At 39.3% G+C, this 22,488-nt stretch overlaps 1 protein-coding gene and 1 pseudogene across 4 annotated transcripts in view; both read right to left on the bottom strand.

The window, feature by feature from the left end:
* SNCAIP (synuclein alpha interacting protein) overlaps positions 1 to 22,488 on the bottom strand; it is a 150,000-nt gene that overhangs the window by 68,719 nt on the left and 58,793 nt on the right. For all 4 annotated transcript variants that reach the window (XM_030818247.1, XM_030818241.1, XM_030818253.1 and 1 more), the window contains exon 2: positions 4,179 to 4,281. In XM_030818247.1, the coding sequence (XP_030674107.1) occupies positions 4,179 to 4,235 (57 nt within the window). In that variant the 5' untranslated portion in view covers positions 4,236 to 4,281. The remainder of the gene's footprint in view (positions 1 to 4,178; positions 4,282 to 22,488) is intronic.
* LOC115836402 lies at positions 15,885 to 16,855 on the bottom strand (annotated as a pseudogene).

Raw genomic sequence — 22,488 nt, 5'->3', positions numbered from 1 at the left:
AATATTTCTCTTACTTCTATTTGTATGTGTGTATATATGTCTGTATGTGTAAATACTTACATGTATATATGTGTACATATGTGGCTATGTGCATGTGTGAGTGTATGTGTATAAATTCAGGGTGATAGGTTGAGGTATTACCATTTAACAGATGGGAATGTTGAGGTACAGTAAAATTAAAAGATTTGCTTAAGTTCTCATTAGCTGGTTTCATTTTACTTATTTATAATGTCTATCAATCCCTTTACTTCCAAAAAATAATTTGTAATCACTACAGTGCCAATCAGGGATAGTGATGGGTGAGGTGACTGGTCTAGAGAAACTACTACTCAGCTAAGTTGCATAGATGGGGAGGAGTAAGGCAGCCAAATAGTTCTGCATTTAGGTCCTGGCCCTGTAACCTTGTGAATGTCAGACAAGCTCTCTAAGCCTCAGTTTTCTCATCTGCCAAAAGGAATAAAAACAGGCAAAGCTGATGTATGAGGCTTGAACAAGATAACTTAGTTAAATAGTTTATCTCAGTGTGCAGCACAGCCAACATTGGTGGATGGTGGCTGTGAGTGAGCTCCTCAGGAGATCCAGAGTTCAGCCTCTGCTTTATTTAGTCCTGTGTGTGAAACTATTTTTAAGAGCACCACACTGGCCTCTTAATAAAATAAATACACCACAGCTCCAAAGAATTCCAGAGGGTTTTTGTTTTTAAGACATAGGGATCTGGCTTCCATAGGAAGAGAGAAATCTGTGAACCCATTCACGGTGACAGAAAAACCCTGCTTTAAACCTTTGTGCTTATGTGTCATCATCTCTCCCTTGCAGACCTGCAGCTATTGCAGAATGTTCTGCCCTTTTAGATGGCAGGATTACAAGAATGTATAGTTTAAACTTTGTGTTTTGCAAAGGATGTGCATTATTTTCTAGTCTGGGAAACTTCAAAATAAATTAGCTGCTGTGTTTTCTCTCATTAAGTAAAGGCAAAATAAGTTCTAGTTGTTTTTTCTACCAATATACAGCTTATGTTTTAATTAAAACAAGAACCAGGCTCATGACCACAGGAAAAAACCATGGAACAGAAAGCCTAGACTATGTAATAGGGCTATAGCTGGAGAGTAAAGAGAAGAGTTTGAAACTGGGCATCTTTTTCATAAACATCTTTTTCAGGTGTAATGTGCAGTTTCCTCCCCCTCCTGCCAATTAACCAGGAAAGAGGCTTAGGGGCTGTCAGAGATGGAGGTTTCTGGTATCAAAAAAAAAAAATGCATGTTCATGGGAAACTACATTTCTTTTTATGACAGTGAATTAGCACGTTAAACACATCTTCATTTTTTCATTTTTAGCATTTGAATAATCCCCATTTAGCCCTTAAAGAAGCTGTAACATTCATTGCTCCTAGCTTACCTAAACAGCCTGAGAACAATCATTTCAGTATTTAAGAGGTTGTCTCCAGTTCTTTTTCCATGTAATCATTAAGTTAGAACAATATGATTCTGGCTTTGCTAAGGTATGAAGTCTGGATCACACTAAATTATGATAACATAATCTATGTTGTAGAGGTTGCCAAAGTAGAGTGTCTTCAGTTTCAAGTGGATTTAAATAGACTAGGATTTCTTATCCTCAGTACTACTGACATTTTGGGCTAGACAATTCTTGTTGTAGGGGATTGTGCTGTGCATTGCAGGATGTTTAGAAGCCTCTCTGGTCTCTACCCATTAGATGCTAGCAGCAACTCCCCGGTATGACAACAAAATATGTCTCCTGGTATTATTAAATGTTTCTGGAGTAGGGGTGGGGCAAGTAAAATTGCCCCTGATGTGAATCACTGCAATAAACTATATTCATCCTGGAGAAGCAGTAAAGTGTTGTGGCTAAAAGTAAATACTCTGGAGACAGAATACACCTAACCAGCTGGGTGACCCTGGACAAATTATATAAAATCTTCATGATGCAGTTTCCTCATCTGTAAAATGAAGATAATAACAGTCACTTTAGAAGACTGCTGTGAGGATTAACCAAGATAATGCCTGTCCCATGGTAAATGTTCAATAAACATTAGCCATTATTATTATTTCATTAATTACTATGAAATTTCATAGAATTTCAAATCTATGCAATTTCAAAATCTGATGTAAGTTTAAATGCAGGTTAAAGAACCAAACAATCGAAACGTGTTTAAGAGGGAAATTTTGGGTGCAGTTACACAATTACAGATGGATATCTTTGTTTATGTTTTAGAGTGGTCAAGTTATAGACACTCAACTATTACATAATCCTGTAGCCTAGTTTGCTAAATGGTTTTAGTTATTGCTTAATATATTTTATTATCTTTCAAGTGGAGATTCCCAATTCATCAAAATTATGGGCTGCTGCCAGATGATTCTTCTGTAAATACAACTGTTCTGTTGTATTTAAAAAAAAATCTTGACTTTATGCCTAGTGTTTTCCCTTGAGTTCTTTCTTCACCATTGGTCATATAAATATTATTGTATTATTCAGTGAAATAATAACAAAAGCTACCATTTTTAAGAGCAACTTACTGTGTGCCAAGCTAAGTGTTTCACATATATTATTATTTTACTCAATCGTCAAAACAACCTAAAGTGTATCTCAGAAAGGTGAGGTTAATGTGCTATTCAGCCAGCAAAAGTCAGAACAAGGTAGGAGCCGGCTGGCTGCTTTCAAAGCCTTTGCTTTTAAAACACAACATTATTATCAAAGTACGGAGAGCTACCACCTAACTCCCAATCATAACATAGTTTCCCTTTCTACAACACCTTCCATCTTACCTACATACACCCATGCTATCATTCACATTCCTTGCTTTTTCCCACAATGGCTGTGAGGGGAGTGATCATAAAAGAACCTTGCTTTGAATACTTCCAAGTCAAGCATAGTGACTTAGAGAGAGAAAGAGAAACAGAAAGAGAGAGAGAGAGAGAGAGAGAGAGAGAGAGAGAGAGAGAGGGGCAGACAGGCAGACAGACAGACAGACACACAGACAGACAAAAATATATCATGGGAAGGAAGAAGCTCACTCCACACTGGTTTTAATGAGGACTAATAAAAATTGTCTGGAAGCTGAAATAGGCAAATGTTGAATTCACATTTCTCTGGTACAAAAAAAAAAGACTCATCCAAGGTTGTATAAAATAGGTGATTTATCAAACTCATCTCAGTAATCCAATTGTTGTGTACAGTATGCATATTTTACTTCAAGGTAAGGAGTACAGTAGATGAATAAACAACTGCCAGAGGCATGATAAAGTAAGTTCACCATTTTGAGACAATTTTAAAGCGATGACTTTGAGTGGTGACCCAAAGCTCCAGGCCCTGAGAGATCCATGGAAGGTAAGGTTAGAAGTTGTGAACTTGAGGGTCCTGGAAAGAAAAGTTATATGTCTAGCTCAGAAACAGCAACGTTCTCATCACATACTCTAAGAGTTAGCCGACTTTGCTGGGGCACTCCAGGCCAACATGTTTGCTAGTGTAGCAGAATTGATTATGTGGTCCCGGATAAGGCACAAGCAGCTCAAAGCAAGGTGCACGTGGACAATCCATTGCAAGCAGTCCTGATTTAAGCAGGAGGAAGTTTGTGGCTGTTATGGGAATTAAGAGACTCATCAGCCCACAGCATTATAGGATTAAGCAGGACCTCAAAAGTCAGCTAGTCCAGTCCTTATCACTGCACGAATTTTCCTTAATATTCCCAACAAGCTTACAATCTGTGCTTTGATATATACAGTGATTGGAAAGATTCTTTTTATTGTTCATCATTTAATAAATTCCAACTTGGCTATTCTTTACTCAATGTCCCTGTGAACTCTAGAAAATGCTGGCTGTGGAATAGCCAGCCACATAAGAGAATTTGGAATTAGCTTTATGAAAGTGGCTACATTTTATAAGTATACTCAATCAATAGTTTTGACAACATTGGAACACATTAGGAATGAAAGGCTCAGTGAAGTTAAACGACTCATCTTCCAAAACACACACTTAGGGAAGATTCACTTCTTGGTCTAAGAGATCCCCCCAAGCCACACCAAGTCTGCCACACAGGATTTCTGCTGTGAATTTCTAAATGTAGTCAGAAAAGTTGAGGATATATAGACTATAATGGAGAAAGTAGGCTATGAAGTTGAAGGCAGATTATCTTGAAAGCATTTCTTATATACAGTAGTACTTACAGATATGTCATCACTAAAGTCAATTTCATCCAAATCAAGGTATTCAGGGGCTTCCATTATTCTTCCTTGCACATTTTGAGTACGGTCAAATACTTATAAATTCCTGAACAAGACAGAAGCAGAAAACAAAGGCAAAAAAATTAGCTGTTTTACAACCAAAAATAATGTCTATATTTAAACAAATAAGATGAGAAGGGTTATTGGGTGCTAGTGTTGCCTTGGAGCACATTTCCTCCCTTCAACTGTCCGCAGCCTGGCTTTCTAGAAGCAGCAAACACAGCGTATCCATGGTCCCCAGTGTGGCTCCCCAGTGGGCACTCAAAGTCCTTTGCTTTATTTGATATGTCTCCTGTTTGTCTTTGCCAGAGCAGTAACTTGGGTCAGAATCTCCCCCTAGAATCAATATTAGAATTCACACTGACTCTTACCACAGCCAGGGTAAAAGGCAGGGCTTTGGAAAACGGGGAGCCAGCCTGGAAATCTTAGGAAAGCCATTTTCAAATGTTTCCTGTGGGCATATCCTTGGGTGTTGTACGTGGAGCAATGAATACTGCATCTCCACAGGAATAACACAAGATAGAGACCACTAACCAAGAGTAATGGATAGTTTAGAATTTGTAGCACAATCTCCAGTTCACCCCTCAAAAAGGAAGAAAGAAAGAGGATCTAAGTGCAGATTTCAACCTCAGAGTTATTGCACTGCCCTCTGCCTCAAACAGCTTTGCCTGACTGTGCCATAGTGACCTGATGCAGGCCCCAGAACGTCTTCAGTCAGCTCTTGCCTCAGGGCTGCCTGGGGCAATCCTTTAAATCTGTCACAGTAAGATACATTACCTCCCACTTCATTTTCCTATCACTTATCATCATCCCCATCAGTGGCAGCAGCGGCACCTACAGATGTCAAGAGCAGAAATATAGATCTCCTGACGGCGCCTTGGTGTGCAGTTATCTTCTGCAGCGCCAACTCTCAGATAGCAAAATCAGCTTCTGCTTCCTGCAACTTGTCTTTCTTATTGTAAAAATTATCTTACGTACCCAGATTTGAGTATCTGAAATAATTCATTTTGCCCTCTTTGATTCTCTAATCAAGATGTACCTTGCTGAACAGTAAGGAGTGCATTACTGGAAAGTGAAAATACATCTAGCCTGATGAAAATGGGCCTCCTGATACAAGACTGAAAGTGTAAAAAGACCTACTTTTTAAAAGGAAATTTGTTCTGAAGGCATTTTTTTCCCTCATGTTGAGCCATTCTTTCTTTTTTAAGCTCTACAAATGGTATAATTATGATAAACATATGTATACACCATTTTTAAAGTCTTAATTACAATAGATACAGAGTCCATCCAAGAAAGGATTAGGATGTTACTTCCATGTTTAAATGAGATTATTCATTTAGCAAATGTTAAAAATTCTTCTGAAATCACAGTAAGGCTTACAATGAAAAGAAAACCAACTTGTATTTGTAAAACATATTTAAAATCAGAAATTTTATTATTTGTAGAAACCTGAAAATAGGTTATCAAACAAATTGCTTGGTATAAAAATGTCACTTTTCTTCAATTCACAAAGATTTTCAGAGGAAAATATACGTACTCTGCTTGGAAATTACTCAAAACTACATTCTCTTCTACTGTGATGGATTCTGATACAATCCAGACTCTTTGGATACTAGCGTGTTCACTAGGAGACTTTCTTCCAATCCAATTTCTTTTCACTAAATCTGTACTCCGTGATGAACTATTGACTTACAGACTCTGTTCCCATGGCCTTGGTGAACAACACAAAGATGATGCTGGGTGTCAAGATATGGTACAAACATCAGCAGGAACATGAAAATATGGGGAGATGAAGCAGAGAAACATGCATCGGGGCTGGGGACCAAATGGATCTTTAAATAAATGAAACTATAAAATGTGGATGAACATGTCTTAATTAAGCAAATTAACAAATAACCATGCACCCCTGTTTGAGGTGCTTCAACAATATAGACAGCAATATCCAGTTGAGTGTAGCCATTCCAACAGAATATAACCAGCAGATAATAACTCATGGCATCACAACAGGAATCTTTCTATTTGCACTTGCAGGATGGTAGTAAGGTTCGTGATTCTACAGGCAAGAACACAAGACTTAAAACAGGTGCAGCTCGTTATAGGAAGTCTTGGGCCACTGCCCATATTTATTTCTGTGGGTTAGATGACCCCACCTTAGACTAAGGGTCCTAGGCATCTGGAGTTTGCCTCTACTTCCCAGCAGGCCTCCACATGCCATCTCCTTTAAGATGTCTCATTCTGTTTATGACCCAATTTATTTTGTCTGGTTTCAATGCTTGTCTCTTTCAGGGTGCCACTTTAAGAATATTTACATTCTCAATTATAATGTGTAGAAATCCCCGTGGTTTTCCAATCCTGACTACATTCCCCAACATTAACCGCTTCTTTACAGGTAAGAGTGAGTCTGCAGTTGTCCCAGTGGCCAATACAATGCCTCCTCTTCTCTCATCTGCCCTTCCACCAAGCCTCTGGCACTCTCAGGCACTCTTTTCTAAGGAATCAGTGACGAGATTGGAAGCAATAAGGTCAGGTTAGAGTAGCTGCTGCAAATGATCAAACATGATAAGGACACTGAGGTGAACTGTGGTCGCTTTTCTCATCCTGCTCTTCTGACACCTCCCACTCTGCACAGCAATCCACTATGGAAACCAATAAGCCTTCTTTCAGACCCATGGCAAACATGCTCTAACAGAAAGCACAGCTACAGAGGGCATGCATTGGAGGCCTGTGAGCTGAATCTGGCCCACAGATGTGATTTGTTTGACCCCAGCAGTGTTAAAAAAAAAAAAAAATGGAATCAGTTGCCAACTTGCAGACCTTGGGTGATTTCACATAAAATTCTGGATTTCTGGCTTTGCTTTAAATACCTGAAGCTCTGGCAACAGGGGTCTGCAGTCCCCATGGCAACAACTGGCTGGAGCTAAGTCGCAGCTGCTCCTACCTGTCCATGGGGCCTGTGTTCCCCATTTTCCCGGAGCCCCTCCGAGGCTGCTCTACTCACCGACATGCCTTGGGGACATTTGAGTGTTTGACCCTTCAAAGGAATTCAGTATTAAACAATAAGTACAACCATTACCCCCAATTTTGTATTGGTGCCTCCTGCCAAAAATGTTGACTTCATTTGTATTCTAAGATTTAATCTGTATTCTAAGATCATTTTAAATTCTCATACCACAACAGCAACAAAATAAAATTTCCTACAAATAAACTATTGGCACATCACAATTTGTGCTTTCACAGAATGTCCATTTTATGTCTTAGTACTAGGAAAAGAAAACCTTTGCAAACATAATAAAATGTTATGAGGTGGGGATTATGTTTCTTTCACTTTACAACTGGAGGAAGGAAGGCTTCTTCTTGCTTTGTGTGATTGGTGTGGAGTTACATGGTGACACTTCACTGCTGTGACTCCAGGCAAAGGGAGGAAGCCGTGCCAAGTGCAAACCCAGAAAAAGTCCTGAAGCCATCCTCTGTCTGGCCCAAACCAGCAGCTGAGAGGCAAGAGAGCCAACCTACTGAGGCCAATAAGAATGGGTTTATACCTAAGCAAAATACATTTTTTACGCTTTCCAGAAAGGGCAGGCCAGCTTAAAATCCTTTATGTAGGGTCAGGCGTGGTGACTCACACCTGTAATCCCAACACTTTGGGAGGCCGAGGTGGATGGATCACGAGGTCAGGAGACCATCCTGGCTAACACAATGAAACCCCATCTCTACTAAAAATGCAAAACATTAGCCGGGCGTGGTGGTGGGCACCTGTAGTCCCAGCTACACGGGAGGCTGAGGCAGGAGAATCACTTGAACCCGGGAGGTGGAGGTTGCAGTGAGCCGAGATCATACCATTGCATTCCAGTCTGGGTGACGGAACGAGACTCTGTCGCAAAAAACAAACAAACAAACAAACAAAAATCCTTTATATAGGATTTTTATTGCTATGCATCATAGGCCCCTTTTGGATCTCAGGACTTAGTCATTTGTGAATCTGAATTTCTCCCCCATGCCATCAGCCCTGACCCTACAAGCTACAATCACTTGTTCCCAGGTTTTCTAAGGCCTTCCGAGGGCTTTCTTTTGCATGTAAGCCCCTCTCCTCACAGCACACCTCTTTTAAGATCTGTCCACCATGAGTATTGTCCACGGATTGAAATCATCCCATTTCTTTTTACTGGCATTGGCAATTCTTGATTTGTTATTTATTTAGGCAGGTATGTTATGTGTTTTAATTGTTTTTTTTTTTTTTTTTTTGAAGTGGGGAGAGATGAGATGCCAGGGAGGGTGAGTACAGAAAGGTAAAGGAAACATTTTTCAATGGTTTAGCTCTCCCAATTTGGGTAGGAAAATTGATACAGAAGGAAAGAATAAACAGATTAGAATGTGGGGACACAGGGCTGGGCTGCTGGGAACTATATGCTGTGCAGAAGCTGCTAATGACAGCTTGGCTCCCTTCTTTGGATGTGCCCACAGCACTGGGAGAAACCTTACTCAAACTCCAAAGTGATGCCCGGCTTTCGGAACAAAACAAACAGCATCAACTATACTCAATGTTTGTAGGACTCTTCCTACTCTCACAGAGTTTTGATAAACTGCCAAGAACAGAAGTCCCTCCAGTGCCTATTAAAGTGTGTGTGAGGGGCTTATGCCCCTAATGGGTCTATCAACACCATGTCACCTTCTCATGAGTGACCTCAGTCATGGCTCAACTGCTACCTTCCATGGAAGTTTCCTTTTGGGAGAGAGCTCAAAATAACTGAGAACCACATTGCATAATAAAAAAATAGACCAGCAATTTAAAAAATAGCCTCCTTGTATTATGATATTCAGGTGATATTTTTAATTTTTTTGTTGTGACTGGAAAACTGACTTTGAAAATAATTCCAAATGAAGACTTCCAAAAATCTGTTGCATAATGGCAGCATCACTGGAAAAAGCTTATACTGGCCAACAAAATTTCCTTGAGAAACTACACTCATTTTAGTGTATGCATTCTGGTGTGCTTGGCTCATAAAAGGCACATTGATTTGTGACTACAGTCACATATCACATAAATTGTTCTACTGAAAAATTTTTAAAAATGTATTGCCTCACTCCATTTTACAAGGAGTCAGCTTGGACTCATTCTGAAGGCTCATGTTACACAGATTTCTCCTTTTCTGCCAAAGTCGCTATTGCTCCATTTACCAGTATACTATGAGGCCTGGTAATCAAAAGTAAGTTGGATTTGTCAAAATAAATGAGGAGAGTACATTCGGTGATGAGGTAACTTCAATGGATTTGCATTATAACTTATTTATTTACCCTTTAATATACCAGCACTTGGGAAAACACAGCCGCTCCCTGCACCCCTACACACACACACACACACACACACACACGCATGCCTGCCAAATTTGTACTGGGAAAAATTTTCAATTTGAAAGCCTGGACATCAATATTGGGCTTACTTTCTTCAATATAAAAACTTAAAATGATCACAAAATAAGTGCTAGAAGGTCTGGGTAGAAACGTTGTCCCCAGCTGGCTCAGTAGCTTGGCTGGCAAGGAGGCAACTCATTCCAAATGTTGGATTTGGTTTCTTTCACTCTTTGATTCAACAGTGGCCAGAAGCATGGCAGTCAGTAAATGCCTCATCTTGAAGCAGAAAAATGATAGAGGCAAGAAATTTCTACTGGAAAGAGGCAACTGATGGAGAGCCAAGAAGTACACATGAGGAACAAAGAAAAAGCACAAGCCCTGTGGACTTTATCCACTTCTTCATTTAAGGAATATTCTGGATGCATGTGGTGGATAAGACCTACACTAGTCTCCACACCAGGATGGAGTATATGGTACCAGGGGAGACAAACAAGAAGGCAGGCTATTACAATATCATGTGGTGTTCGCCAAGACAAATAAATACACAGCAGGCTGAGGCACCCAATCTAGACCTTGGAGATAAGGGAAGTCAGCCTGGCAAAGCTGAAAGACGAAGGATGGAGGTGTGAATGCGGAGGGAGTGGTTGGGGCAGGAGGAAGTGTTCCAGTTGTCTGTGCTTTCAGTATGGGAACAGGCCTGGAAGTGAGAATTCTGGAACAGAATGTCCAGAAAGATGCATAACATTGATTTAGCATTGATTGCTGTATTTTTGCTTCTACAAAGGGGCCTGTAAGGGGGATGGTGAGGGTGGGGTGATAAATAGGGATTGTCAGGCGAGTATTTCCAAAGCCAGAGTGAACACAGAGCACATCTTCGAATATCCAATTTGTGGCATGTTTGTAAAAATACAAGTGAATGTTTGATATCAAACAAGGGACTTCAATGTAATATATTGAGCCTGCTCCAGCTCCTAGAGGAGAGCCTGCATTTCTTCCTTGCTGTCCTGAAGGAAACACCCACAGAAAAATTTGTGAAGAAAACTCTGTATCAAGATTTAGGACTGGGTGCTATTACATATACTTGCTCACTTAGTCTCACACAGATGTTGGGAGACAAATGTCTTTAAAATTTCTTTTGTGGAGATAAGGAAACCAAGGCTCAGGGAGGTTCTGTAATTGCCTCAAATTCATGCAACCAGGGCTTCTGATTTTAAGTCCAGTATTTTTCTCTCCTACTTCAACTTGCCAAAATGACAAGGTAAAGCAACACTGCCTCTGTGTCAAGCATTTTATTTTTAAGAATCATCCTCAACATTGTTTAGCTCAATTTATTTACTGCAACCTGTGAGGGAGGCAGAAGGTATGCACCATAATTTGTAATTTGCAATCCTATCTTTCATATTTTACAGATGGCAAACCTCAGGAATATCCCATCCAAGGTTATGCACTACTAAGTAGAGGCAAAGCCAGCTAACACAAATCATTTCCTGCTAACCAGTCTAGTGCTCTTCTGACTTGCCCTGGACTGCTCTGAATCATGGGTATGTCTTTGAACCATCTAGGTCAGAGTTCCAGACATCCCTAGCCCTAAATTGTATCGTTTGGATGTTCATGAACCTAACTCCAAATGAATTACCCTTCTTTCCAGGAGAGATTAAACAGAAATGGTAGACATCATCATCATCATCATCATTAACAAAACGTATATAGACTTTGTGTCTCTAACATACCTTACCCACAGGTATCCCTGAACTAGTCTATAAGACAACATATTCCATAGCCAGTTGGTTTAAGTCTTCAACTTCACCTTCAAAGAAAATTGGATTATGACCATCCATTTTAATGTCTTATTAAAAAGGCAAGGAAGATGGCACTGTTTTAGAAAACTTGATTCTAGAGTTCAGGATTTCTCTGAAAAATCCCTGTAAGGATTGGTCTTTTTGTAGTTTTTCCCCTTAATTTATACATTAAAATCTTGCAAGTGATTTGGAGGTCATTTCATGGTTTCTGAAATCCAAATATTGAGAACAAACTAACATATAACTCAACCTGAGAGCTTGGAGAGACTAGTTTTTAAGCCTAGGGCAGATATACATATTTTATGTACCTTTAAATCTGATCTCTCTTTCTCTCTCTCTCTCTCTCCTCTCTCTCTCTCTTTCTCTCTCTCTCTCTCTGTCTCCCTCCCACCCCTCTCTTGTGTGTGTGATTTAAAATGAGTTGAACATTTAAAATTCTTTTTGGAAGAAGGAAAGAATCCATGCTCACAGGAGCTGTGCAGGAGAAGAGAAAAGAATGTATAATACAAAAAAATACATGCAAACACAAATGCATACACATACACAAATAAAAAATATATTGTATTCAGTTCTGAGTGTCACTTCTTTAAAAAGCCACAGGTTATCTGGAATATACCAAGACAGAGTAAGGAAGCCAAGAAAACCAGTGGTTGAGAAACTGTCTTATGCAATACAGCTAAGGAAATTTCTAATTTGGTGATGAGAAAAAAGCTTTCCTCTCTAAGAATCTAAAGATCCCGCAGGTAAAAGGAGGATTTAACTTCAAGGGTAAATCTGGGAGGAAATATCAGCGATGTCAGTCTCAGTAAAGACTTTGTAAGTACAGTATTTCAAATGGGTTTTAATGGAATGGGCTGCTTTGTGAAATCACACCCACCTCAGCAAGAAATTGTTCAAATAGAAGTCCTCTGAGAGAAGAAGATCAGAATTCTGCATTGTGAAGGAAGAATAGACAGCCTTCCAGCTCAAAAGATTTTGTGTAGACTGAGATGGCATTGACAAACACCCGTGAAACTAAACCAATTCCTCAGGACAGTTCTGACCAATTTTTTTTTTTTTTTTATTATACTTTAGGTTTTAGGGTACATGTGCACAATGTGCAGGTTTGTTACCTATGTATCCATGTGCCATGTTGATTTCCTGCACCCATTAACTCGTCATTTAGCATTAGGTATATCTCCTAATGCTGTCCCTCCCCACTCCCCAAACCCCACAACAGTCCCCGGAGTGTGATGTTACCCTTCCTGTGTCCATGAGTTCTCATTGTCCAATTCCCACCTATGAGTGAGAACATGCGGTGTTTGGTTTTTTGTCCTTGTGATAGTTTACTGAGAATGATGTTTTCCAGGTTCATCCATGTCCCTACAAAGGACACGAACTCATCATTTTTTATGGCTGCATAGTATTCATGGTGTATATGTGCCACATTTTCTTAATCCAGTCTATTGTTGTTGGACATTTGGGTTGGTTCCAACTCTTTGCTATTGTGAACAGTGCCGCAATAAACATACGTGTGCATGTGTCTTTATAGCAGCATGATTTATAGTCCTTTGGGTATATACCCAGTAATGGGATGGCTAGGTCAAATGGTATTTCTAGTTCTAGATCCCTGAGGAATTGCCACAGTGGGATCTAATTAAACTAAAGAGCTTCTGCACAGCAAAAGAAACTACCATCAGAGTGAACAGGCAACCTACAGAATGGGAGAAAATTTTTGCAACCTACTCATCTGACAAAGGGCTAATATCCAGAATCTACAATGAACTCAAACAAATTTACAAGAAAAAAACAAACAACCCCATCAAAAAGTGGGCGAAGGAGATGAACAGACACTTCTCAAAAGAAGACATTTATGCAGCCAAAAAACACATGAAGAAATGCTCATCATCACTGGCCATCAGAGAAATGCAAATCAAAACCACAGTGAGATACCATCTCACACCAGTTAGAATGGCCATCATTAAAAAATCAGGAAACAGCAGGTGCTGGAGAGGATGTGGAGAAATAGGAACACTTCTACACTGTTGGTGGGACTGTAAACTAGTTCAACCATTGTGGAAGTCAGTGTGGTGATTCCTCAGGGATCTAGAACTAGTCCTGACCAATTTTACACCTCTTCAGAGTGCTTCCATGACCATCTCTGTTGAATTTCCCTATTCTCTTTCATCTGTCCTCATAATCCCACCAGGAACTTGAGTGAAATTGGAGGTTAAGGGAGAGAAAAGAGGGAGCAAGAGAGTTAAAATCAAACTAATTTTTAAAAGAGAACTGGAATACTGTTCATTCAGTGAACATATGATTTGCTCCCTGTTGTAAATGAAAACTTATCAATTCCACAAGGACAAAACTATGACCTAATGAGGTCCAAATAAGAATAAAATATCTGGAAAGAAAAAGAAAACATTTCAAGCACTGGGAAGTTGAGCATGGGCTTAAGCCAAACAACCGTGTCTTGCACTGGCTTCTGGAAGGGAACTATGGAATAATCTGGGAACTGGAGCCCTTACTCAGTTATGTACAAGAAACTATCCAAATCCAACTTCCAAATTTTTGGCACACCTGAAATGGTTATGCTTTATTTTTGATTTTGCAAAGATTACTCAATTTCTACAGTGGATGTGTTTGGAAATTATTATTGAGTATGTATGGAACACAGATCACAATCCTGATTGCCATTTTAGAGAGAAGCAGACACAACAGCAGCATGCAGGGGATCACTGAAGACTACATCTTCAGTCAGTTATCTTGGCTTCATTCTGATTGTTCATGAGGATTAAACTTTGGAGGAATCATAGATGAGTTATTCTCAAAGTTTAGAGTACATGAGAGTCACTCAGATGGCTTATTAAAACAGACTGCTGGGTCCAAATCCCAGACTTTCTGATTCAGTAGGTCAAGGTGGTGCCCAATAATTTGCATTGTAATAAGTTTCCACGTGATGCTGATTCTGCTGGTCCCAGAATCACATTTTAGAACCATTACCTAAGCTAATGGCTATCCCCAGCTTTGGCTACATCTGCACTTAATTAAAAGATGGTGACCTCTTCCCCACATGCCACATCTATCCAGATGTTAACTTCATTATACAGGATTCATGCCTAGTGCCCTTTTGATTAAGCTGCCTCAGTGGACTCAACTAAGCATTTCCCATGAAGACCACCCAGCAATCTCAGAGGGTCTTAGGTCTTTTTATTTGTATTATTATTTTTTCAATTTGTTGTGCTATACAAGAGATAGACATTGGCACACACGACTTTACACAACTTGGGCCTTGGCTACTTTAAAATTTCCTTTCTCTATAGCACTTCATGGCTACAAAGATGTTCTTAGTGTCTTCCGTTAATGAGGTCCAGTTTTATAATTTTCAATGCAGCCTTTTTAGAACCAGGATCTCAATTTGGGGATATCTATTCACTAGAACGACAGTATAATAAATCCCAGGTCTATTAACACAGAAGAAAAATGAAAAAAAAAAAGCAAAAATGTACTAAGAATTTGCTTAAAAATCAATGCTTATATAAATGTATGTGAAGACATTGAAAATAATTACTCACTGTATTGGAAGCAGTCCAAAGAGCTAACCCAGCTAACTGAGAAAAAGAAAAACCCAGCCATATATTTTTAATTAGAATTATAATGTGCTTAGTTTTATTGAATTCAAATCCAGAGATCAAATTATTATGAGGGTTTTATAAATCCTTCCAATTTGTAAATGTACCAATTTGATAACAAAAAGGAGATAAATTCCCTATAAAATAATATCCTTTTTTCTGAAGAAAAGAGTATAGTTTAAAATATATTTAGATGATTAAGCAAGGATAGTGAGTTAAATGTCTGAACAATCAAATATTTGCACATCTGTACATACACATAGAGTATGACTTAGCAAATACTAATTCTTTAATCCAATGCTTTCATTTGGCCCTAATTTACTAAAGACACTTAGGGTAGATATGACGAACAAAATCTGCTTCCACCATAGATGAGGTACTATTATTAAAGGTGCGAAAACTCAACACTGGACACCTACCTAATATACTGAACACTGCACACCTACCTAATATACTTCTAATATGTGTGGAAGCATTTCAAAAACAACGTAAGATTATTTATGTGTACCTTTAAAATTCAGCTAGGAAGTATTATCTTCAGTTTCATCAGTATGTTGTTTTTTAAACACAATATCTTGCACAGAGTAAATAATATATTATTTATGTTGAGTTCATTTCCAGACTGAAAACTGTTGAGTTGCTTTATAATTTTTACATTAGAACTCTCAGTATTGTCTTAAATAACAAATGTTGTGATGACTATTTTTTAACATATAATAGCTTAATGTTCATGTATTTTTTTGCACAGTTTCCTCTGAAGTCTATTTTTGAAGAGGGGTCAGTTTTCTAGACGCCCTTTCAGAAACTGTTGATGAGCGCTATGAAAACTTTAGCTATACTCTCCAATGACAGGGTCTGTTTTCCAATAATTAAACTTGAATTCTTTGCCATTAAGCATATGGAGAAAGAATAACATTTGTAGGCTGTGGTGTGGGTTTTTCCTCTTTGGCACCACAGAAGGTCACCAACTTCATTTTGTAATTAACCAACATAAGCAAGAAAGGACTGAGAGCAGAGAAGCTTGAAGAGAGGGCTGTAAGAACAGCTGGAATAAAGCTGCATGCTGCCAAGTCTTTCAAGAAATAGACTAAGATAAAGTGAGAAATCCAAAGTGGAGTGATCAGCAACATTAATAAAATACTGAACTTGGCCCCTCTAAGGATTTCAATTTCTGAATCATCATCTCCAATCCAGATGTCACCATATGTCATCTTCCTTCTCTCTGAAAGGAGGAAAGACATCCAGAAACAGACAAAGACTAAAATAGCTAAAGGAAGAATATCAATCAGAACCAAAAAAATTTTCCCATAGAAAAACTCTACCTGCTTGTTTCCAAAGACAACTGGGCAATCCATGTACATCCTGTTAGTAGACAAGGGATCTGTATCATTTCTTGCATTCGAGAATTCTGGTTTTCTAGTACGAATTAAAACTGGGATATATACCACCACACCAGCCACCCAAAGTACAGAAACCACCTTCAAGGAATGCTTCTCTTGGTCCAGGCTTGGATTCTCACCCAAGGAGTGGGCAATTTAGTAAAGCTTCCAGTGGTAAAGCAGTGCAAAGTGTAACATGAACCAGATGGCCAGTGAAGTTGTCAGGGCTGATGTAAAGCACAGAATTTTGCAGCCAGCTGAATACAACATGATACAAGAAGAGTAAACAATTTTCATAACATTCACTACCAAGTTTTTAATAAGGTGGACAAAAATAAGATTGAAAATTAGAAGAAAGGAGGTCTGTAAATGCCCAGTGCTACATCTTCTTGTAGAATAACACAAACATGTGTTTCCCATGATGCTCATGAAGATTAGGATGGTACAAGCGATATCTCACGCACGTCTGCAGAGGGCTTCATGGTAAATGCCGAATTGTTATCTCAAATGTCTTTTTCTCTTCTGTTTGTCACTAGGCTTTTGGAAAACTTTTGAGAGGTCTTTAGTGAGACATCCTGGATTTTTAAATAAATCCACTATGTTGACAAAATCATCAACTGATATTACCCTAACAGTTCAAAGTCTGTAACAGAATTCTGCTTGCTCCAGTGATGAGATGCTGAAAACAGAACTGCTTCCCAAAAGGATTCTATTTTGTCATCTCCAGGGACTTGACTATGATAAGAAAGTCCTAGGTATCATCACTTAATTAAAAGTTCTCAGAAATGTATTTACAGTACTGTAATATAATTTCCTATATACAGTATAATACAATTTTCAAAAACTGTAACGGAGAGAATAAAATTAAATTTATGACACAAAAGAAAAGCCAGAGGTTGAAAGTACACCACTCCACTCATGGAAGAAAGTTAAAGTAAGGGATGTTTCAATAACAATGAAGATTTCAAAATAAAAAAATGACAAATTAAAAATGAGAGTAATAATATGACAGAGATTTATACAAGTAGAATGGTTTGCTAGTTTCTCTACAATTTTGCAAAGCAGAAGTACTATTGCCTGTTCTGATGATCTTGTAGGGATGTTAGAAATACAAAAGATGGTGGAAAATACTTCTGAAGGAAGTAAGGGTGGTTACAAAGAAGGAAGGAAGAAGGGAGGTAGAGGGGGAAGGGAAAGAGGAGGAAGAAAAAGAAGACATCTTTATAAACATGGGGATTATGTCCACGAGCAAATATCTAAACTATCGGTGAAGGAAACATTCAAACAATTGAGAAGTGATTAGGGAGACTTTCCTTCCTACAGCACACGAGGCTAGGGAAATATTTCTCTTCTAAGTATGACTGCAGAAAGATGTCATTGAAATACATTGTTCGAGTAATCTGGCATGAACTCACTTTCTGGATGAACCCAAGTATATTACAGTGATCCACTCTAGGACAAACTATTTTCCCTCTACTGCATTTGCTTGTAGGTTTTGCTGTTGTCAATCATCCTGTCCTATACTATCGAAACACAAGCTTTAGCCTGGCCCAGTGGTGTAATGGAGTGGCAACAACTTGAACAGCTGTGCACATCTCTTCCAAACTCTGTGTTCGGTGACTTTGTGTTAAGAGCTTACAATTGGCCTGCTGGGAGTATTTACACCATGGAAATTGGCAAATGTTGCAAATCACAGCTTTCTGAGAGGAGAGCTGTTTTAGAAACAACATTGGCCTGACCAAAAAAATACAGATTAGAATAAGAAATTAGCTGATGTTTTATTTACATAAAGATATGATCAGTATTTGGTATTGGTCAGCCCTTTCAGGAAGGGTATGAAAAACTCCTACTGCTGCATGTTATATAAGAGGTTTACGGCTGTGGAAGCAGATGGGAAAGCTGGGCCGCACAACCCTACTGTGGGGAGGTGGCGACTGGCGGCTGACAGTTTCTATTAACCCCCTTTCCCCTAATTGGCTACTAACATTGTTAACTCAGAGTCCTCACACATTTTTCTTCCTTAAGAAACATCCATTTTCAGTCAAATAGAAACCCCTGTGGTTCTAATAATAAAATAACCTAATAATAATGCTGGGTATTATTTATTTAACACCAACTTGAGCCAGACACTGTGTTGGTGTTTTGCTTTACAATTTTAATCTGATTTAATCTTTAATATCACTCTCACTTCACAGATGAGGAAATAGAAGTCCAGAAAGTAAAGCAGATTGCTCAAAGCTAATAATGATGACAGGAATCAAAGCCCGGTAGGACTGATTCCAAAACCACCAGTTCTCAGTCACTGCCTTTCCACACGTGTCAGATTGCAGATTTCTGTTGACTTTTCTCAGTCTCTCTCTAATGATTTATAATTGGTACACCCAACATATAACACACTGAGAAGAGTTTCTTTGAGTTTATAATATACAAGTCATGCAGGTTTTTGAATGGCAATTTGTCTTCTCCCTTCTCTTTCAAAGACTGTAATAAATATGGTTGTTTACACCTCTGTACCTCATAAAGACCTCCAAGCATTCTGTACACCAGCTCAAGACGACTTGCTTGAAATGGAAAAAGGCTGTTTTCAGCAGTAGTTAGCTCCTATACTGGCAGTGTGTAAGTAGAGGCACAATGACCACCTGAAGTAATTTTTTTTTTTTTTTTTGAGATAAGGTCTTGCTCTGTTACCTAGGTTGGATAACAGAAATCTGATCAGAGTTGACTGCAACCTTGAGCTCCTGGGCTCAAGTGATCCTCCCACTTCAGCCTCCCAAGTCACTGGGACTACAGGAGCATGTTCAGCCAATTTTTAATTTTTTTTGGAGAGACAGGGTCTCACTATGTTGCCCGGGCTGGTCTCAAACTCCTGGTCTCAAGTGATCCTCCTGCCTCAGCCTTCCAAGGCACAAGGATTATAGGCATGAGCCACCACGCCCAGCCCCAAGCCTGAAGTAACTCTGTAGAGCAGTTTAAGAAAAACTCTAAACAGCAGGCATCATATAGCCCACCTGAGTTTGAGATTCAATTTTGGCATGATAAATTGAGAAACTGTCTAAGTGATGCTATTTCTCAAATTTACACAAATAGTAACAATTTATAGCAAATAATACTGACTTTCTACATGCGTGATATGAGGACTAATTAGAAAAACAGGGCCGGGCGCGGTGGCTCACGCTTGTAATCCCAGCACTTTGGGAGGCCGAGGCGGGCGGATCATGAGGTCAGGAGATCGAGACCACGGTGAAACCCCGTCTCTACTAAAAATAGAAAAAATTAGCCGGGTGTGGTGGCGGGCACCTGTAGTCCCAGCTACTCGGAGAGGCTGAGGCAGGAGAATGGCGTGAACCCGGGAGGTGGAGCTTGCAGTGAGCTGAGATTGCGCCACTGCACTCCAGCCTGGGCGACAGAGCGAGACTCCATCTCCAAAAAAAAAAAAGAAAAAAAAAAAAAAAAGAAAAACATATTTTGCAAAACCAAAAAAAGCTTATATGAAACTTTGCAAACAATTAGCCAACATGTCATATGTTCCTTTGCATTAGGATAAAAAGGACGAAAAATATGTGCCATTTTTTCCTTCAGATTTATATCTAGACTAGAGAAACGGCCCACATTAAAATATGAGGGAAACAAAGTTAATTTTTGTGAATATTTGCTTGACTGATGAATAATACTTTCTGTTGATAACTGTTAAACAGAGGGATTAAGAGGTACCTTCATAAGACTGCACTTAATTAGCTGTTTATTAAGAAGCAGTTGTGTGCTCAGCATGGCCTGGATTCTAAGGATGGTACACAGGGTGCCATTGTCCCATCCTTCCAGAGGCATATGATTTGTCAGTAAGAATACACTAAAGTACAATACATGTCATATATGTTACATTATATTGCATACATACATGTACAAGAAATATGAAATATATTTATATTTTAATAATTATTGGCCGGGCGCGGGGGCTCATGCTTGTAATCCCAGCACTTTGGGAGGCCGAGGCGGGCGGATCACGAGGTCAGGAGATCGAGACCAAGGTGAAACCCCGTCTCTACTAAAAAAATAGAAAAAATTAGCCGGGCGTGGTGGCGGGCGCCTGTAGTCCCAGCTACTTGGAGAGGCTGAGGCAGGAGAATGGCGTGAACCCGGGAGGCGGAGCTTAAAGTGAGCCGAGATTGCGCCACTGCACTCCAGCCTGGGCAACAGAGCGAGACTCTGTCTCAAAAAAAAAAAAATTATTAATAATATCAATAAATTAATATCAATAAAAAGAATAATCCAATGTAATAAACTGCATGGCTATGAGTACAAGAGCAAAATGTTCAGAGACGTGTGGGATCCATGTGGGCCATACTATTTTTTTTGAGCATACAGTTTTTTTGTTGATATATAATAGATGTATATATTTTGGAAACGTAATATTTTGATACCTGTGTACAATGTGTAATGATCAAATTGGGGTAACTGGGATATCTATCAACTCAAACATTTAATTTTTCTTAATGTTGGGAACAATTTTTCTCTTCTAGCTATTTTGAAATACACCATTCTATTTTTAATCTCCAGTTCACAGAAAAGGAAAGTGACACTTGGAAAAGTGAAACCACTTGCTCTAAGTGGCAGGAAGAGATGGCATTGAACCCCAGGGGTCTTGCATTCAATAGCTCTTTTGGAAAGAGAAAAGGAAAAGTGCAGCTGACTGAACTGTGAAGCAAAGGAGCTAAGAAGCCTGGATGCCAACCCCAAGGGTCCTGAAGAGTCCCCCTGAGGAGCTCCTTACAGGAGAAAGCCCATTTCTCAGAGGCACATACATGGTCCACAGCCAAGAAGGTCCAGAAAGCAAGACTGCATCCTTCGCCAAGGAAGGTGACTGTGATGTGGACACTTCAAGGGGGAACAGAAAAAAAATCTTCCTTTGAAAACCCAACATTGGCTCTGCCAATTCAACTTCACCGAGGTCCTTTGAGAACTGAGTTCAAAGGTTCTCTACAGCTTCCATTTACTTTGGCATAAGATTTAACAGAAAAAGAATTAAGGGAGAATTTATATGGGCCAGGCTGTTTTCCAAATCTCAAACTGCTAAAAGTTATTTAGAATTTGCTTTAACTTGCAATCATATGTAAAGCGGTTCAGATGTAAATGCTTTCCGTGTGGCCTAAGGCAATCTAGGTTTCCTCAAATGCATGTGTGCCATTCGAATATTAAAGATTTTGATTGGAAATCTCAAAGTACATTGGGTTCCTCTTGATTAGAGACTGCTGTTACTTTATGCGACATTGGGTCAGAGGAGGAGAAATAAAACACACTGCCTTCATTTGGGCATTATATTCTCACAGTAGCTCTAAGATAAACAAACTTTGCAGGCTGAGAGAAGGTCATTTGCTCCTTTAAATTGAGTATGTAATATAAATAAATGTCTTCTAAGAAAGGATGGCTGAAACTTGATTCTGAGTCTGAACCTATACAAGGGCACTAATTTATTTTAATGAAGATCAGTGTGGAGCATCTGTGGGAGTGCTTGCCTTCTTGAGATCAGAGCTGGTCTGACCAAAACCGATCCTTCACTGACTCAGAAAAATGCCACTTGAAACTGATTAGTTCACTGGCCAGAAGCAAACTGATATGTGCATTTTTATATAGGACAAAATGGAAGGAATTACCAAATCTCTTACTGTGTAATCAATGGCTGCCTACAGCTATTTTCAATTCTCTCTGAGGCAGTGATTTTGTGACCAGCCAGGGTAGTACTAAAAACCCCTAACCCCAAATTAAAAGTGAACGGAGAGAAACTTCAGGCTGGCTGGGGCCAGAGCAATTAAATGGTAATTGCCTTTTAGATATACTAATGTTGCTAATTATATTACTGTGCTAACTGCTGAGAAATGTGGATAAGAGCTCCAGGCCACTCTGATGGGAGAAGGGAGCTAAGATTTATTAAGCCTGGCGCTAAGCTGGATCCTTCAAATAAGTTATCTCCTGAAATCCTTATAATGACTCTGCAAGGTATCATTAGGTTCACTAAGGCTGAGTCGCTTGCTCAGTTAGTTCCAGCTGGTACATGACAAAGTCAGGAGTCTCACCAGGTTTGCGTGGCATGGGCTTGAGTAGAAATGGGGAGAAACGTGTG

This window comes from Nomascus leucogenys, chromosome 2 (assembly GCF_006542625.1).
Source record: "Nomascus leucogenys isolate Asia chromosome 2, Asia_NLE_v1, whole genome shotgun sequence".
NCBI classification, from domain to species: Eukaryota; Metazoa; Chordata; class Mammalia; order Primates; family Hylobatidae; genus Nomascus; species Nomascus leucogenys.
This window is presented reverse-complemented; position numbering and strand designations above follow the sequence as displayed.